Here is a 14,818-nt window from a genome sequence, read left to right as displayed (position 1 = left end):
TGTCCCCTCTGCTATCTGTGGACTGTGGTTGGACCAATCCCTCTGTGTCTTCCTAATCCTGAACATCCAAAAGCTGCTTATCCTTTGTGAGTGAGATCTTTGTAAGGTCTTGACGGCTGATCCAGCTCCTAAGACAAGGATTCGACTGTACAAAGCCTCTCGCTAACAATAGCCAATTACTGTCGTTGCACAAAATCAATCATAGCTTCATTGTAGCAAAGCAAAGGTTGTAACTAAAGTTCTTTTGAATTGGTCAATCAGTCTCAATTAAAGAGAAATCATTTCACTGTTTCCTTTTTTTAATCCTCGACATAGGACCAGTTAGAAGAGAATTTGAAATAAAAGAATATCGATGTAAAGTGTAAAATTGAAAAAGGAGCAAAATCAAGCAGCACTACCCTTTGTCCCATCTGGGAACAGTGCCTTTGTTTTGTTGAGAGTAATCTTCCCTCCTTGAACATTTCTAATGTTATGCAGGCCTAGCACAAAGTGTGTGTGTGTGTGTGTGTGTGTTTCAAAGCACCTTCTCCAGCTAAGCAGTAGGAGAGGTATTAGATAAGCTTTGATGCCTGTGGTCTATTATGAAGCCAGCCATTTAGATTTACATTGTCTGCTACACTTCATGCCTCTTTGAACAGCATGAACAAAACAACAACACTGAATTGATTGTCTTGAAAATGACTCTCAGATGGTCAACAAAAGCCCCTTTCCTCTTTTTCTTTATGTTTGTATACCGAATTCACCCAAACATAGTACCATTTGTGCTCTAAAAAATATTGCTGACAAAAACATACTTTTGTATTCTGCTCTCCTCTCTTCTTTTACCTTTCTTGTTTATTTATTTTGGTCTTACCCCATGACAGCTAGTCACCATCGCAGTATAAAACACAAAAAAGAAACAGTCAAGCAGTCCGGTAACGCCTCGGGAGTCATGTTGAGGAAAAAAGTGCTGCATTACCTGACACAAACCCCACTCCAGCACAGAAAACAAGCAGGAGATACTCACACTTCTTCCACACACAAAAAAAATAAATTTCTTTCTGATCGGAACCTAAATTAAATTACGGTTAAATTAAACATTCCACTCCAATCAGGACCGTAATGACATAAGCAAGCGAAACGGTAAACAAGACTGGTCTTAAACAAACAAACAAACAAACAAACAAAAAGCAAGAACAAACACAAAATTGTCTTTGGATGACCTCAGGCCGACAGAAAGACTCCATGTGTTTCATCATTGCCAGTTGTATGTGAACCCTGCACCCTGGTCCACTGAGAGAATTCCAAATAAGGCTATTAAATGGCAATTACAGAAGTACTGATAGCACCAAATTAATGTCAAGCTCCACCAATTAATAATATTTTTTTCCAACGCATGATTTGAAATAGTGGATTTGGGATGAGACACTGAGAGGTAATAAACATCCAAAAGAAAAGAAAACAAGCACTTAGTAAATGTACTGCACCAGACTGTGTATTTACAAAACATGTTTATCTTCTTTCCATCTGATTATTTTGTTTTTTTACCAGAAATTCCAGTCATTTTAACGCTTTACTAATTTTACACTAATCGTGACTTAGGGGACCACATGGTAAAGTACCCCATAAGCATGTTTTCTTCTTCTTGCAGGGCACTATTGCTGAGAGCAGTGCTTGATTTCCCTGTGCCAAACCCTGATGGGGCCTTCTGCAGAGTTCTCAGTCAGTTGTGCACAGAAGGGGGACAGGAATAGGGTATTTTTTTTTTTTTTGGGGGGGGGGGGGGTGTTTTTGAAGGGGAAGCAGCAGGATGGAAGCAAAGCAGCAGAGCATCAGCCCAGGGTGGTGATGTTTGGGGCCGGGGATGTGCGCAGGCTCGCGGCCGCCACTCCCTCTGCTCCTCAGGCTGACGGATGAGGAGGGACAAGGTTAAAACGGAGAGCGTCCGCCGCAGCTGAGCTCCGTACCATTCATCACCCGGCTCCTCTCCGCTCAGCTCCACTCTGTGCCACACACACACACACACACACACACACACACACACACACACACACACACACACACACAACACACACATACGCTGCGGCCTACCTGGTCTGACTGTCTGCCTCCATGCCTCCCTTGTCTCCCCCTCTCTACCTCACCCCCTCCTCATCCTCCCACTCCGCCTCCTGCTTGCCAGTTCAAGGGAACCTAGTCTCTCTCATGAAGCACTTTGATCTGTCAACAAGCTGTGAAGTGAGGGAGAGGCGAGAGGAGGGGGGAAGAAGTGGGTAGCCAGAGAGGAAGTGATGTCCCTTTAACATCATTCAAAGGTTTTCAAGCATGCTCACAGACCTCTTGACATGTGTTTACACAAAAGACATGGATTTGCCCATTATTATATGTGGATTATTATTTATGGTGAGCAATGTTTATCTGTCTGCATTTAAATATATACATGCACAGCTATAAAGTACATATATAGATGTAATTGCAGGAGAGCCTGGCATGACACAGTTAGATGTGACTGTGCGGGACTTCCTAAATATGGCTCAATTTGCTTCTCTGTTTCAGATGAAATCTTACTAAACCAATCAGAAAGGATTTCCCGTAACGAGTCCCAGTCACGATCAGTGTAATTCCCTTCATGCTGGCACATGCACAGCCTCAGGCCATTTTGTTTTTTTCTCTTTTGCTGGGAACCACATTCACGGGAATTGTGGCCATTTGACAAGGTGTTCTGCTGCATCACAAAACTATAAAAAAACACTCATTTTGCTATTTGTTTTGTGTGTGTGTGTGTGTGATTGTGTGTGTGTGTGTGTGTGTTTCTGAGCAACCCTCCGCAATCTACAATTTCCTTTTCTCTTGACAACTGTAGACCAAACCAAACACAAAACAAAATACCCAATGTTAATGAATGAGAATATAGACTCACAAATACTAAAAATGTATCTTACATAAATAATGTACATTCTCCTAACATTAAGACCCCCTAAAGTAATGAAACCAGTCTCACTGCTACTTCATCTCAAATTGAAACACAGTCAGCGATTTAAGCAATCAATTCTCAACAAAACAATGCGGTGCATCACAAGGCCATGATGCCGTGTTTAAACTCGTTCAGTGCATTAAGGAGTACATAACGACATGGCATTACATGAAAGCAAATACTGAGTCACACCCGCCAGTTTTTTTCTGACAAAGCAGAGACATCACAAAGGTTTGAAAAATCCTTCATTACTTTTACTCAGGAGAGCCAAAGAGGGACCCAAAAAAAAAAAAAAACTGCAAAATGTCAGAGTACATTTCTCTTTCTGCAGATGAGTTTTACCGCATACTGCACAAAAACGCAATCTTTTGCCAGGAGCAAAGAGAAGATGCACGCCATCACATTGGAAAAATCATTGGAAAAGCTCCCACCCCCACCCCATTCTCTCTGTTTCTATGACCATCAGAGCAGGTTAGTAAGTGTGTGAAGTCATGACAAATTTGCCATTTGCACCCATTGGTGGCCTTTTTTTATTTTGCTAAGATAAAAAAATCAATGTTGGCATTGCTTGTAGAAGCAGTTTTATTCCTTTTGTTTTTTTTGGGTTGTGTAATGCCAAGAAAATTAAGCCATGAATGAAAACACATTTTTATGAAACTTTGGAGAGCAGAGCCATATTTGGGGTTAGATCATGGTTCACTAACTCAACCAGCTTAGGCCCTTGAGCAACACATGCGCAATGTCGGATCACCCAAAATATTACCCAGTAAATCCCAAAAAGACAAATGAGAACAGCTATCAGATACAGTATATCTCTGCAAATTTCAATCATTATATCCAGCAAACAAATTTATAGATAGAAAATATGAACGCTGTGAAATATTTGCTCTTCAACAATTTGGAGGGTTGCCATTGTAATTGCTTGTTTTGTTGTTGTTGTTGTTTTTGTTTTCAACTTTTCAATAAGGAAACCTCTGACATGTATCTTTTAGATTTTTTTTTTTTTTCAGTGCCATCAGGTTTGGGTGCGTTTGTGTCTTATCATTGTTAATATACAGCAAACACCAATAAACCATATCGGCTGCCAAGTGTTGTTTTTGTTCCACCACCACCAGACACACACTCAAGAGTTAGGAGACAGTGTAATTGGTCACATACAGGAATGTAGCCAGCCTGGGAAAGTCAGAGGGCATCATCCACAGTCAATCTTGAGCAGACTTGAGCAGCAGTATTGGAGGATACTGTGCCTCTTCCAAAAATACCTTTTTCAGCTAGGCAGGTGTCATGCATTATTTCATGAAGCCAGGGTTGTTGCACGGTATTTTTAGGACTGTCACATGCACATGTGTCATATCGAATCATCTTCAGGATGTGAGATTGCCATCCAGTTTTTGTGATAGGGGCTAAAAGTGCCATCATGATATAAATAAGCCAAATGCCAAGATATCTGAAAGCTGGCAAACCTAGGTTTTACTATTTTATTTTTATTTTTTTGCAAAGAAATTCCTCAACATCATGCATTGCAAGTTCTGCATCAAATGGTAATTGACATCACTTGTAATTCATAGCTGATTGTTTCTCTGTTTTTTTTTTCTGTACACATACAGCATAGCTCAAAAATGACTAAAATCACCAACTCCCAAAGCAAGAATTTGGACTAAATGAATGATTGGCTATGGTAAGCATGGTTCAAGCGCAGGCTTTGATGGGCTACATTCCTGTGTTACCCAATGGGGGTTGATGGTCATCCCTACCTTTAAAATTAGGTCTGATCCTGGCATCATAACCCGACACCTTTCCCATGAGTTTATCCAAGAACTCCGAGGGGGGCATCGGGGTGCTGGCTTTGCGAGCTGCTGCCTCTTTTGAAGCTGCCAAGCTGAAAAAGGAGAGAGAAACGGCAAAAGAGACAACAGCACATGTTTATTTCACATGATAATTCTCACTTATACATTTAGATGCTTTCTTTTGGTAACTGTTTGTATGGTGAAATGTATTCAGGAAATAGCAAGGCCTCATTAAACATGCAGATATGGGATGCCATGTGGTTGAACAGGAGAAGGAGGAATTCAAAAATGAATTCGGTGCTAACATAGTTCCCCAGCAACTATGGTATATACGGCAACTAAAGTCTCTCCAAAGTCTTTTACATTTAATCTAATTCACCTCAAAAGTCCACACTGTGACTGATGATACCCAGTCAGAGCTTTGGGCCAGTGCATTTAGTTACGGAGGCTAAAGGTTTTCCATTAAATACCATCCTGCAATCTTCAAAATGTCCTCCTCCGAATAAAAAACAACGGCGAATGTCAGATGGAGGGGACGTGGAGTAAATTAGGCTGTCTAACAGCGGCCTCTCACTGTTCCCGACTGCCTATGGGTCACCCTAGCTGTCAGGTCACTGTCCAAGCTGCAGTCACATGGGCACTCTTCCCCAAAGGCTTCAGGACTCAAACAATCTCTCTCTCACTTCCTCTCGTTTCCTCTCTCTCTCGCTCTCTCTACCCCCCTCTCTCTCTCCCTCTCTCTCTCTCTCGCTCTGTCTTCCCCTGCCTCACTCTCACACACTCTCACTGAGGCCAGCCTAATGCTTAGGCTTTACAAGAGGGCTGTTACTGTAATAGATTTTTTTAGATGTAGGTGTAATTGAAATACTATGTTTTTTATTTCATTCTTTCTCTTTCTTTCTTTCTTTCTTTCTTTCTTTCTTTCAATTCTTTCTGTTTTTATGTCACACATAAAAATGCCCATTTATCTGTGACTGGTCACAAGATCAAAGAATGGCCTTCACTTTCACAGTCCAAGCAGATGAGATTCTGTCTAGACCCCCCCCCCCCCCCCCCCCACCCAGACACATAAACCAGCACACACCCCAAACCACATAAATAATCAACACATTTCTCCCTGTCCTGTGCAGAAAATCTCGATCAATCCTTTCCGAGGCCACAACGGCAGTTGTAACCACTCCGAATGAGCGTCGCCATGCCATCATTATTATTGTCTGTGAAACTGTCTGTATTGGTTCATAGATAACAGAGTCCATTAACTGTCCATTTTCAGAAGCTTTCTGGATATATATAATTTTGTTTAAGCCACTGAACCTATAAATGCTCAGTCTTAATGATCTATTCATGCTGTTATTTACCTCACAAACAAACAGTGTCATGGTAAAGACTGAAATGTTTAAAGCAAAAGATCATTAAAGACCCAACGTTGGCTACACAGTTCTGTGGTCTCCAAGTATGACTGAGGACCAGTAGCTAATGAGCATGGGAACAGCATCACCGCCACCATTACTCTTGTTGATTACCACTGTGTGGGTGTGTACATGGGTATGTATACGGAGGGTTAAGGATGATCCTGATGAACCGCAATGGTGTCTATGCTACATTTTTCCATGAGGCAATTACTCCTGGGAGAACCTGACAAACTAGTGATTTTTACTTAAAGTTAGGGGGGAAGATATATCCTCAAATGCTCCTTTTCACAGGTGCCTGTAGTTTATGCATACGTTTTAAATGAAAAAAAAAATATGTGATTTACAAATCATGCTTGAAATTTAGCTGGTGACTGTAAGGACCAATAATTGTATAAATATACTTCATACATGATATGATTGTGTTGTATTTGTATGCTAATACAAGGAGTTTTTCTTTGCGTGTTGATAATCCCAGCAACGTAAGGCATCATCAAATTTATACTTTGCATTTTTATCTGTAATCGATGCCAAGCTTGGAACACTTTTATTAAAGTGCAGTCAAGTGTCCCCATATTGATTTACTAAGTCAGCCACTTGCCTTGTGCCCTGTGCCTGGCAAAACACCCAGTTTGTGAGTGTCATGCATGGCACCCGCTCCATAATGTGTGTGTATATGGCTTAAAAGTATTAGACGCGCCAGGGATGCGCCACCACAACAGTGAGGTCGTAACTAGATTAGTCGCGGTGTGAGAGATTACACTGACTCATTTACACAGATTGTCTATCGCTACATGGGCCGACACTATGGCCACACGCTGGGGGATAAATTTAAGTGACAGTGTGAAATTTGGGACGCATTCTCCTTTTTCTTTTTACACACACTGCATTCGCTTTGGGTGCTTTTCTTCCCCTTTCGTGACCCCCACCTCCCACCCCTGTTTTTTTTATTTTTTTTATCTTGCTACCTCTTCAGTAATCCTGAGTCAAGTTGTAAGTAAAAACAATTAGAGTAAACAGAAGATTTTTTCAAAGTGTTCCTCTGACTACCCAGGCGTGTGTGTCTAATGATTGGAGATTTTAGTGATCAAAGCCGCAATGTTGCCGTAATTGTCAGAGATCAATGCCGGCCGAGGTGATCGCAGGCCTCCCAGACAGCCAGCACTGCTGAGCCTGCAGGAACAGAAGGAGCTGAGCACAGAGCATTCTGCCAGAAAATAATATGCAAATGGCCCTCGCAGGCCTCCATTCTTTAATGCTGAAGCTCCAATCATTAGCTCTAAGTGTACCTCATTATGTTCTTTAAGCCACCGAAGAACAGAATCCTAATTGATCTCGTCCTCAGCGTTTTGTAACGCGTTCAGGAAATCAAAGCCCCCTCAACAGGCAACAGATCGGGAGAATTTCCTCCAGACGGTTTTAGCTGGGAGACCAGTTGTTGTTTTGTGTGAGTGTGTGAGTGTGTGAGTGTGCGAGTATGCGTGTGCTTGTGTTTGTGTGTGTGTGTGTGAGTGTGTGTGTGTGTGTGTGTGTGTGTGTGTGTGTGTGTGTCAGAGATAGTATTTGTGCACGCGGGTGTGTAAAGGGCTAGATAACCAAACAGAGAGTGAACGAGAGAGAGAGAGAGAATCTGGGCTGTGATCATATCATAGGTCATTCCCCTAGACCACCTTCATGAATTCTTCATTGCTGTTTAAGCTTTCTACAAACAATGCCGAAAGGGAAGGTTTCTCTCTCTCTCTCTCTCTCTCTCTCTCTCTCTCCCTCCAGTGTCAAGCTGTGATATTGCTTTACTGATTGGAGCGCCTCACATCACTGATTCTGTTTTCTCCATGAATGGGCAGAGTGATTGGTAATTGGTGATAAGGTGATTTATTGGTGCCGTAATCTGTCCCCGTCCTGCGCGAGATCAATAATGTATTACCATACATCAGCCTTTTGGAAATGAACCTGCCCAAGTGTACTGGCTACAAGCAAGATAGAGAACTCCTCCAGCAGCTCCTGGCCAGGGCCAGTTTGGTGTGTTGGTTTGTTGTGTTTTGTTGTCTCCAGCTTTCGCCTGTGCCCTTTGGTCACGCGTCACACAAGCGCTCCCACAATCCCACACTCTCATCTCTGATCTCAGTGGGGCTTCTTTTATTAATGCTAATAAAAAATACATACAGCCAAACATGCTGATAACACAAAAGGCACATCACAACAGCACACCCAACAGAACAAACACCCTTTCCCCACCTTGCCCTTAAGGTAACGTTGCCGGTAATTACAGAAGAGGGCTGAACAGGACAAGGCCCGAGTCACGATATCGTAGTAGAGTTAGAGGCTCACAGGCCCTGGCCTTCAGTTTTTTTTACTGGTAAAATGTCGAATCATGCATGGTGGGATAATTTTTTGCATAACTCAAAATAACACAAGCAGGCGTGCAACGGGGGGCAACTGCTGCTAGGCAAGGCCAACTGAAGGACACGCTGTGGTCAACCACATCATTTAAGGTGTTTGACCACATAACACAGGAAGACCGCATAGGAATCCAGCAGGTTTCCCCATCCATCCCTCCTCCTCTTCCTCAGTCATAATCATAATAATATAATAATAATATAGCACTTTTGTTGATTATTTTGTATGTTATAGGTTAGGGCTGCACAATTTGGGGAAAATATCTAATGGTGATTTGTTTTTTGACAGATTTGATTTGTCATATAGTTTTGGAAAGTCACGCTTCATTTCAATATTCCAAATTGGGCCAATTCTGATTGGTGAGCATACCACCTAACTCCTGTTAGGTGAGCTTCACAGTCTGTTACACAAGTAGGATGACATGAATATACTAATCATAGATGTGTCAAGATATATCATTGGGACAGAGTTGCAGGCTGCATGATTAATTGCTGCCTTTGCGATTAGCTGATTGCTTTAGTTTAAATTGTGATTTTAATTTAAAAAATCAATTAATAGCACAGCCCTATATTATAGGTATTACTGAATTAAAAAATAAATGGCTTTCTGACTTCATAGAAAGTACAAAAAAGAGTACAGGAATTATTGTAATTTATACAAGGCCCTATTCACTGGCATGTAAATAAAGCTGTTGTGTCATACCCATTTTGCACACAATGCCTTTAAACAACACAGTAAAGAAGGAATCAGTGTTGGCTATAACCAAGGTCCTGTTTAGTGAACAGGGCGGCACATTTTTCGAAGGACTCATTTTATAGGTGTCACTATTTTCAGTCGATTCAGTGAATATACATCCCCAAGAGGGCCGTTTGGATCCCTACTCGTTCCACTTACAGGTTTTTTCCCCCTCTTCAGCGATGGTGGGGGGGATGGTGGGATGGTGTCAGCGAAAAGCGCAAATGACCATGTTGTTTTGCATTCTCGTTTGTGTTTGCACATGTGGCGAATATGAAAACACTAATGATCCCACCGTTCCAGTTATTTCACGCAGCAAGCCAGAATGTCGCCTGCTCTACACATAGGCAGATAAGTCTGCAGCGGTACACATTGGAGTGATATTACCTCGTGTGCCAATGCCAAAGCATCTACTCAAAACCTAAAGCATTGGAATCCGTCCCTATACCACCATGCAGCAATGGTGCCTCATATTTCATCCAACTGCAAGAGGAGAGGAGGACACGAGCTTCCCTGTCTGTACACACACAGCTCCCACCTATATAGATAATATCAAATCCACAGCACATAAATCAATTGTGTTGGTGCAATGCACGGAGAGGAGGTTTTGTGTACAATTTGTATTCATCAGCTGTATTGCAATTGACAGGGTGATCAATGTCTGGTAATATGTCTGCATGGCGAATGAGCTTTGGGGGCCTAGGCCGAGGCTGGGAAAGAGATATCAATTAAGGGCAACTGCCGAGCCCAGCACCAGGAGCTGAGACTGCAATATCCTGATTCTAGTTCATTAACTAAACGGGGCACATGGAATGCAAAATAATTACAACAGCCTGAGATTTAATGAAAATTGCAAAGGTTTCCCCATGATATATATATCTAGGGGGTTTATTCTAAAATTGAGGTGCCTATAGGTCCTCTTGAGAGCATGTGTGTGTGTTTGTGTGTGGGGGGGGGTTCTAGTATCCATGGTCTGGCAGCAACAGGATTACGACTAATCAATTAAAAATGAAGATCACTGTCAAAAGCTAATGAGAAACGTTTTCTAGAAATTGCTATCACTATACAATTGTGGACATATATTGTGGACTAGGCCACCATCCTTTAGTAATCCTCTAAAATATTGAGTTGGTATAGTATATCTTTCATCAGATGCTGACCGAGTGGAATACCACTGCATCTTCAAGCCCTGCAAACACTGAACAAAGCATGGATTCTAATTAAAATAATGCACTACCAACTCACAGCAGCAGTCTTTGTCATGGACCAGGGGGAATTCTGCCACATTTCAACCGGATATGCACTTAGTATAGCTCACATAATGAAATAAAAACATAATGCTGAAATACAGAGAAATGCATTTACAAGTGTGCCTTGTCATGCAAAAAACACCTGAAATAAACATGAACAAAAGGAATGTAATTGCCTCTGAATAACCTTCTTTGGTGTCAAGATGGGATCAGAGCTTAGCAACCGACGTTGACTACAACTGAATAGGGCCTTATATTACTGAAAATCACAACACACCGCATAGGTCATACTACAGGTAAGGTTGTTCGGTGTTAAATTAGTTTTCTCTACATGCCTGTTGAAAAACGACAGTCGCTGCCGATATGAATTTACCTCTCCATGACCGCTAGTGTTCGCTGTTTAATGCTGGTTAACACGTCTGAATGCAACGCAGTTCACGGCTTAACCAAACTGACAGTAGCCTATGTGAAGGAATGATATCAATTTGTCTGAAATGCACCGACCCAAGTTCACACAAACAACACAAACCAAGTGGATATTATGGTAGTCTAACATTGTTTTTCATTCGGGAATGAAAGGATACGTTTTCATTTATCTTTTCTCTTCACCAAGGGTGCAGTGGACCATCGGAATAGTAATAGAAACACTCAAAATAACAAATTCAACAATCAGTGAATAGAAGACGCATGCAATATTGTGTCTTACCTAAAAAAGACAAGAGTTTCCCACAGATAGATTCCGAGGGCGTTTACTCTGTACATTTTTGTGGGTATGAGAAGCATCTTGCAGTTTAGTTTATAGCTACAGCCTGGAACACCAATAGTAGCCTATACGATTCCTTGTGCGACGAGGGACTTCCGAGGTGAGCAGTTCTTCTGTTGCTTGTTTTCGGATTCCAGTTCCCCAAGGAAGCCGACAAAAACATTCAAGAGCATATAGGCAAAGGAATCATTTTAGGTATCGATATGCAATGCCTCTGAGTTCTCACTGGTCAGGACCACGGGCAGTTCCAGAGACAGACGCAGATCTCACCCAGGTTACAGTGTTCTTTGGGGGACCGTGCTGTAACTAGCTGAGATACATTTCACAGGTTCATTCTAGTGAATCCATCGTAACTATACACAAACCCCGTTTCTAACAAGGGAGATTTCAACATGTTCCTTCAGAAATGTGACTAGGAACGAGGATGGATCGCGCTGTAGAGTCCAAATTCCAAGCAGTCTGAACTATTCGTGGTTCCCTGCAGTACAGGAATTCCACAGAAGTTGTCCAACACATACGAAATAGGGTTTCTTCTTTACGCGTTGCCTCAAGTGCATACCAGAATAGGTAATTTGTTCAAGCCACACGTTGTTTGTATCCCGGTGTTGCTGTGTGCTGTTCTTCTGCAGGTAATTTTTTATTTCCTCCCCGGGGTGAAAAGCTGTTAATGCTGCATGAAGCTAGTTCCATTGTCTGGTTTAGCTTTACGAGACGCGACACGTTTTCGGTTTCATGATGGTCTTCATTGCCCCCCTCAAAATCCTCACAATAATCGCAAAAGAGTTGTTATTTGTCCCATTGCTTTAGTGATCAGCAACCACAGTCGAGCCCTCTGTGCATCTTGGCGCAGTCATTTACTAAACTCCAAAGAGCAGCTCACCTTTCTGAACACGCCCACATCCGAATGCCATTGGTCCAAGACTGCAGCACAAAAGATTTCAGTAGTGGTGGTGGTTCACTCAGGATGTCGACCTATGTGTGGTTATCCCATGCGTTATAATTGCAAACTTAGCTTACCGTCTGCTAGTTTAACTAGGATCAATAAACCCAGCAGTGAAGAGTAGGCTACAACTGCACTGCATTATATTTATATAAGATTTTGAGAAAAGATATCCAAAAAGACTGCCTATACAGTTTGCTTCCCTCATCGCACATTATTTTCTAAAAATAATCATTTTAAGAACAATTTAATAATATATCTCACAGATAGGCAATCGAGTTGTTAGGCTAAATTCTGCAGCCAATATAAGAAGAAAGGGTGTCTGGCGCTGACGGGACTGAATGAGCCAATGCCACTGTGAGTCTTCATATCTGCAGGCACGCTTCTCTTCATTGGTCTACACTGTAACTCAGACAAGTGCTGCCTGGGTCTCTGGCTTGGCAATGCCATCGGTGCGGGGTGTTGCACTAAGCACAATGAGAAAATTCGACAGGCTCGGCTGCCAATCGACGTTGTAGTGTGTGTATTCAGCGTTGAGGCAGTTTGACGTGCGTAAGCAAGCCTGTGGAACTCCTGTATGGCCATTCCTTCAAGTTGAGACCCCAAAATGAATAATGCATAATGTATGAGTAACGAATGAATAATTTCTAAATGTTCTTTATAAAGTGAAAAGGAGATGTGTGTATGTGACTTCTGTCTTGTCGTGTCTGCTGAACTGTTTTTTTTTTTTAAACTATGTTTTGGATGCTTTGCAATGGTCTTTGGCGCGTCATTTCTTCAGATTTCCGCCAAGCAATGTGTTGCTCTGTGGTATAGAACTCATCTCAAGCGCGAGGCTGGCTGCTGCACTGTGCCGTCAAGAGCACGGTCTTGTCCGAAATGTCCATTGAAACGTGATGCCGTTTCTAATGCCCGCAGCTCTGCTTAGACGGAGAACTGTGAGTCACATGGTCGAGTGTACTGATTAAAGAGAAGCCGAGCCAACAGAGCCTAGCATAGGAATGGCCTTTTGAGCTCATATGAGGGAGTGTGTTGGCTGTCAGCGGACTACATGTTGAATGGGAATTTGGGCTGTTTGAGAGATCTAATAGGAAGCTAACGTTGGCACAATGCCTGGCTGTCACTAAGGCACTGATAGCTGTATCCTTCAAACGAAGAAGTTAATTCATTGGTTTATTAATACTTGTCAATTTAATATTGTGTTGAAAGTTGAAGTTTGAAGATTGTTATAAGCAGAATGTACCCTACCTAATACATATAAGTGGAATTTTCAGTTTTTAGGTCTATTTGTTGTTTTGCCTGAGTAGTGATAGGACTATTCACATGTATTTTCCTAGCTTTCCATAGCCAGACTCATATTCCTATCAGATTTTCCGAAACGCAAATTTTACGAGTGGGTAAATTCGGGCTAGCTTTCAGGCTGAATTTTCTAGCTGAATTCTTAGTAGATATGCCTTTTGACTTTTTACACATCAAATTTGCAACTTTTGTCTTTTGATTTTGCAATCTTTTTCTGGAGGAGCACAGTATGAGGTTGCATAAATACAATAACAGGTTGTAAATGTTGTATTGGATCAAACTGTGTAGTCAACTCTCCAGTTATGAACCTGTGGTTAAAGAATTATTTATAGAAGTCAATTGCTTAATGCATGTCATGGACCACAACAAACTGAGGACATGATGACACAGCGCCAAATAATTTTGAATGTCAGCCATGTTGGCTTTGTCTAGAGACGGCTTTATGAGTACTTTTATGTTTGCCTAGGTTTGAGTGTATGTGTGTGTGTGTGTGTGTGCCTGTACATTTATAGTAGAGAGAGAGAGAGAGAGAGAGAGGGAGGAACACTGTAGCCTTGGACTGCTTGGACAAATGTATCTTAGGGGACAAGCAGGTGTCCTTGGCTGCTAAAAAAAAAAAAAAAGAAACTGGTCTGTGAGACTGGACGTTCCACGTGAATGCTCTCTTCTTCTCCCTGCTGAAGTTGCTTGGTAGACAGACAGAGAACAGGAGAGATGTGGAGGCACAGTGTACAACAACTGCTTTAGCCGCACTGTCATCTGGTCAGGCTAAATGAGCCTCCCACTGCTAAAGCCCGCGTCTCCCTCCTCCTATATCACTAGGTAGCCTTCAAAACCCTGTTTATGAGAGCAGAGAGAGCTGCCCGGGCCACTGTGCTAAATTAGTGATGATGATTATTCACAGACACTGCCGTCTGATTAGGGGGGCAAGATGTCATGGAAAACGTTGCTGTCATAAATACTGTAGTATCCTGTACTCTAGATTAAACTAAAGTAAAGTAGCAGTTAAGTTATGTACAGGCTATTTATTTATTTATTTTCAGAGGAGGACTTGAGTGTCGTGTTCACTGATTCAAATGACTCTGCGTAGATGCATAAAGCATCCACAGGCCCATTTTCTGTCAGGACTTTTATTGGATGCATCCGGTTCCAGTGCAAGGCTAACGGTTGACTTCTCAATGACCTCTGCTCCTCCTCTCCCCTGATCTTGTGCTTATTAAGCTGGTGCACCCTGGAGTACTTACACACTCACACACAAACACAAGCCCCCAACACACATACTCAC

At 42.1% G+C, this 14,818-nt stretch overlaps 1 protein-coding gene across 2 annotated transcripts in view; it reads right to left on the bottom strand.

The window, feature by feature from the left end:
- The window catches only part of glra1 (glycine receptor, alpha 1), a 43,808-nt gene extending 31,648 nt beyond the window's left edge, over positions 1 to 12,160 (bottom strand). For both annotated transcript variants that reach the window (XM_042074813.1, XM_042074814.1), the window contains exons 1-2: positions 11,238 to 12,160; positions 4,708 to 4,832 (exon numbers count right to left, since the gene is read on the bottom strand). In XM_042074813.1, the coding sequence (XP_041930747.1) occupies positions 4,708 to 4,832; positions 11,238 to 11,314 (202 nt within the window). In that variant the 5' untranslated portion in view covers positions 11,315 to 12,160. The remainder of the gene's footprint in view (positions 1 to 4,707; positions 4,833 to 11,237) is intronic.
- Between the last annotated feature and the right edge of the window lie 2,658 nt (positions 12,161 to 14,818).

The sequence above is a fragment of the Alosa sapidissima genome, chromosome 20 (assembly GCF_018492685.1).
Source record: "Alosa sapidissima isolate fAloSap1 chromosome 20, fAloSap1.pri, whole genome shotgun sequence".
NCBI classification, from domain to species: domain Eukaryota; kingdom Metazoa; phylum Chordata; class Actinopteri; order Clupeiformes; family Clupeidae; genus Alosa; species Alosa sapidissima.
Note: the sequence above shows the minus strand (reverse complement) of the source record. Positions and strands in the feature narration are given on the sequence as shown.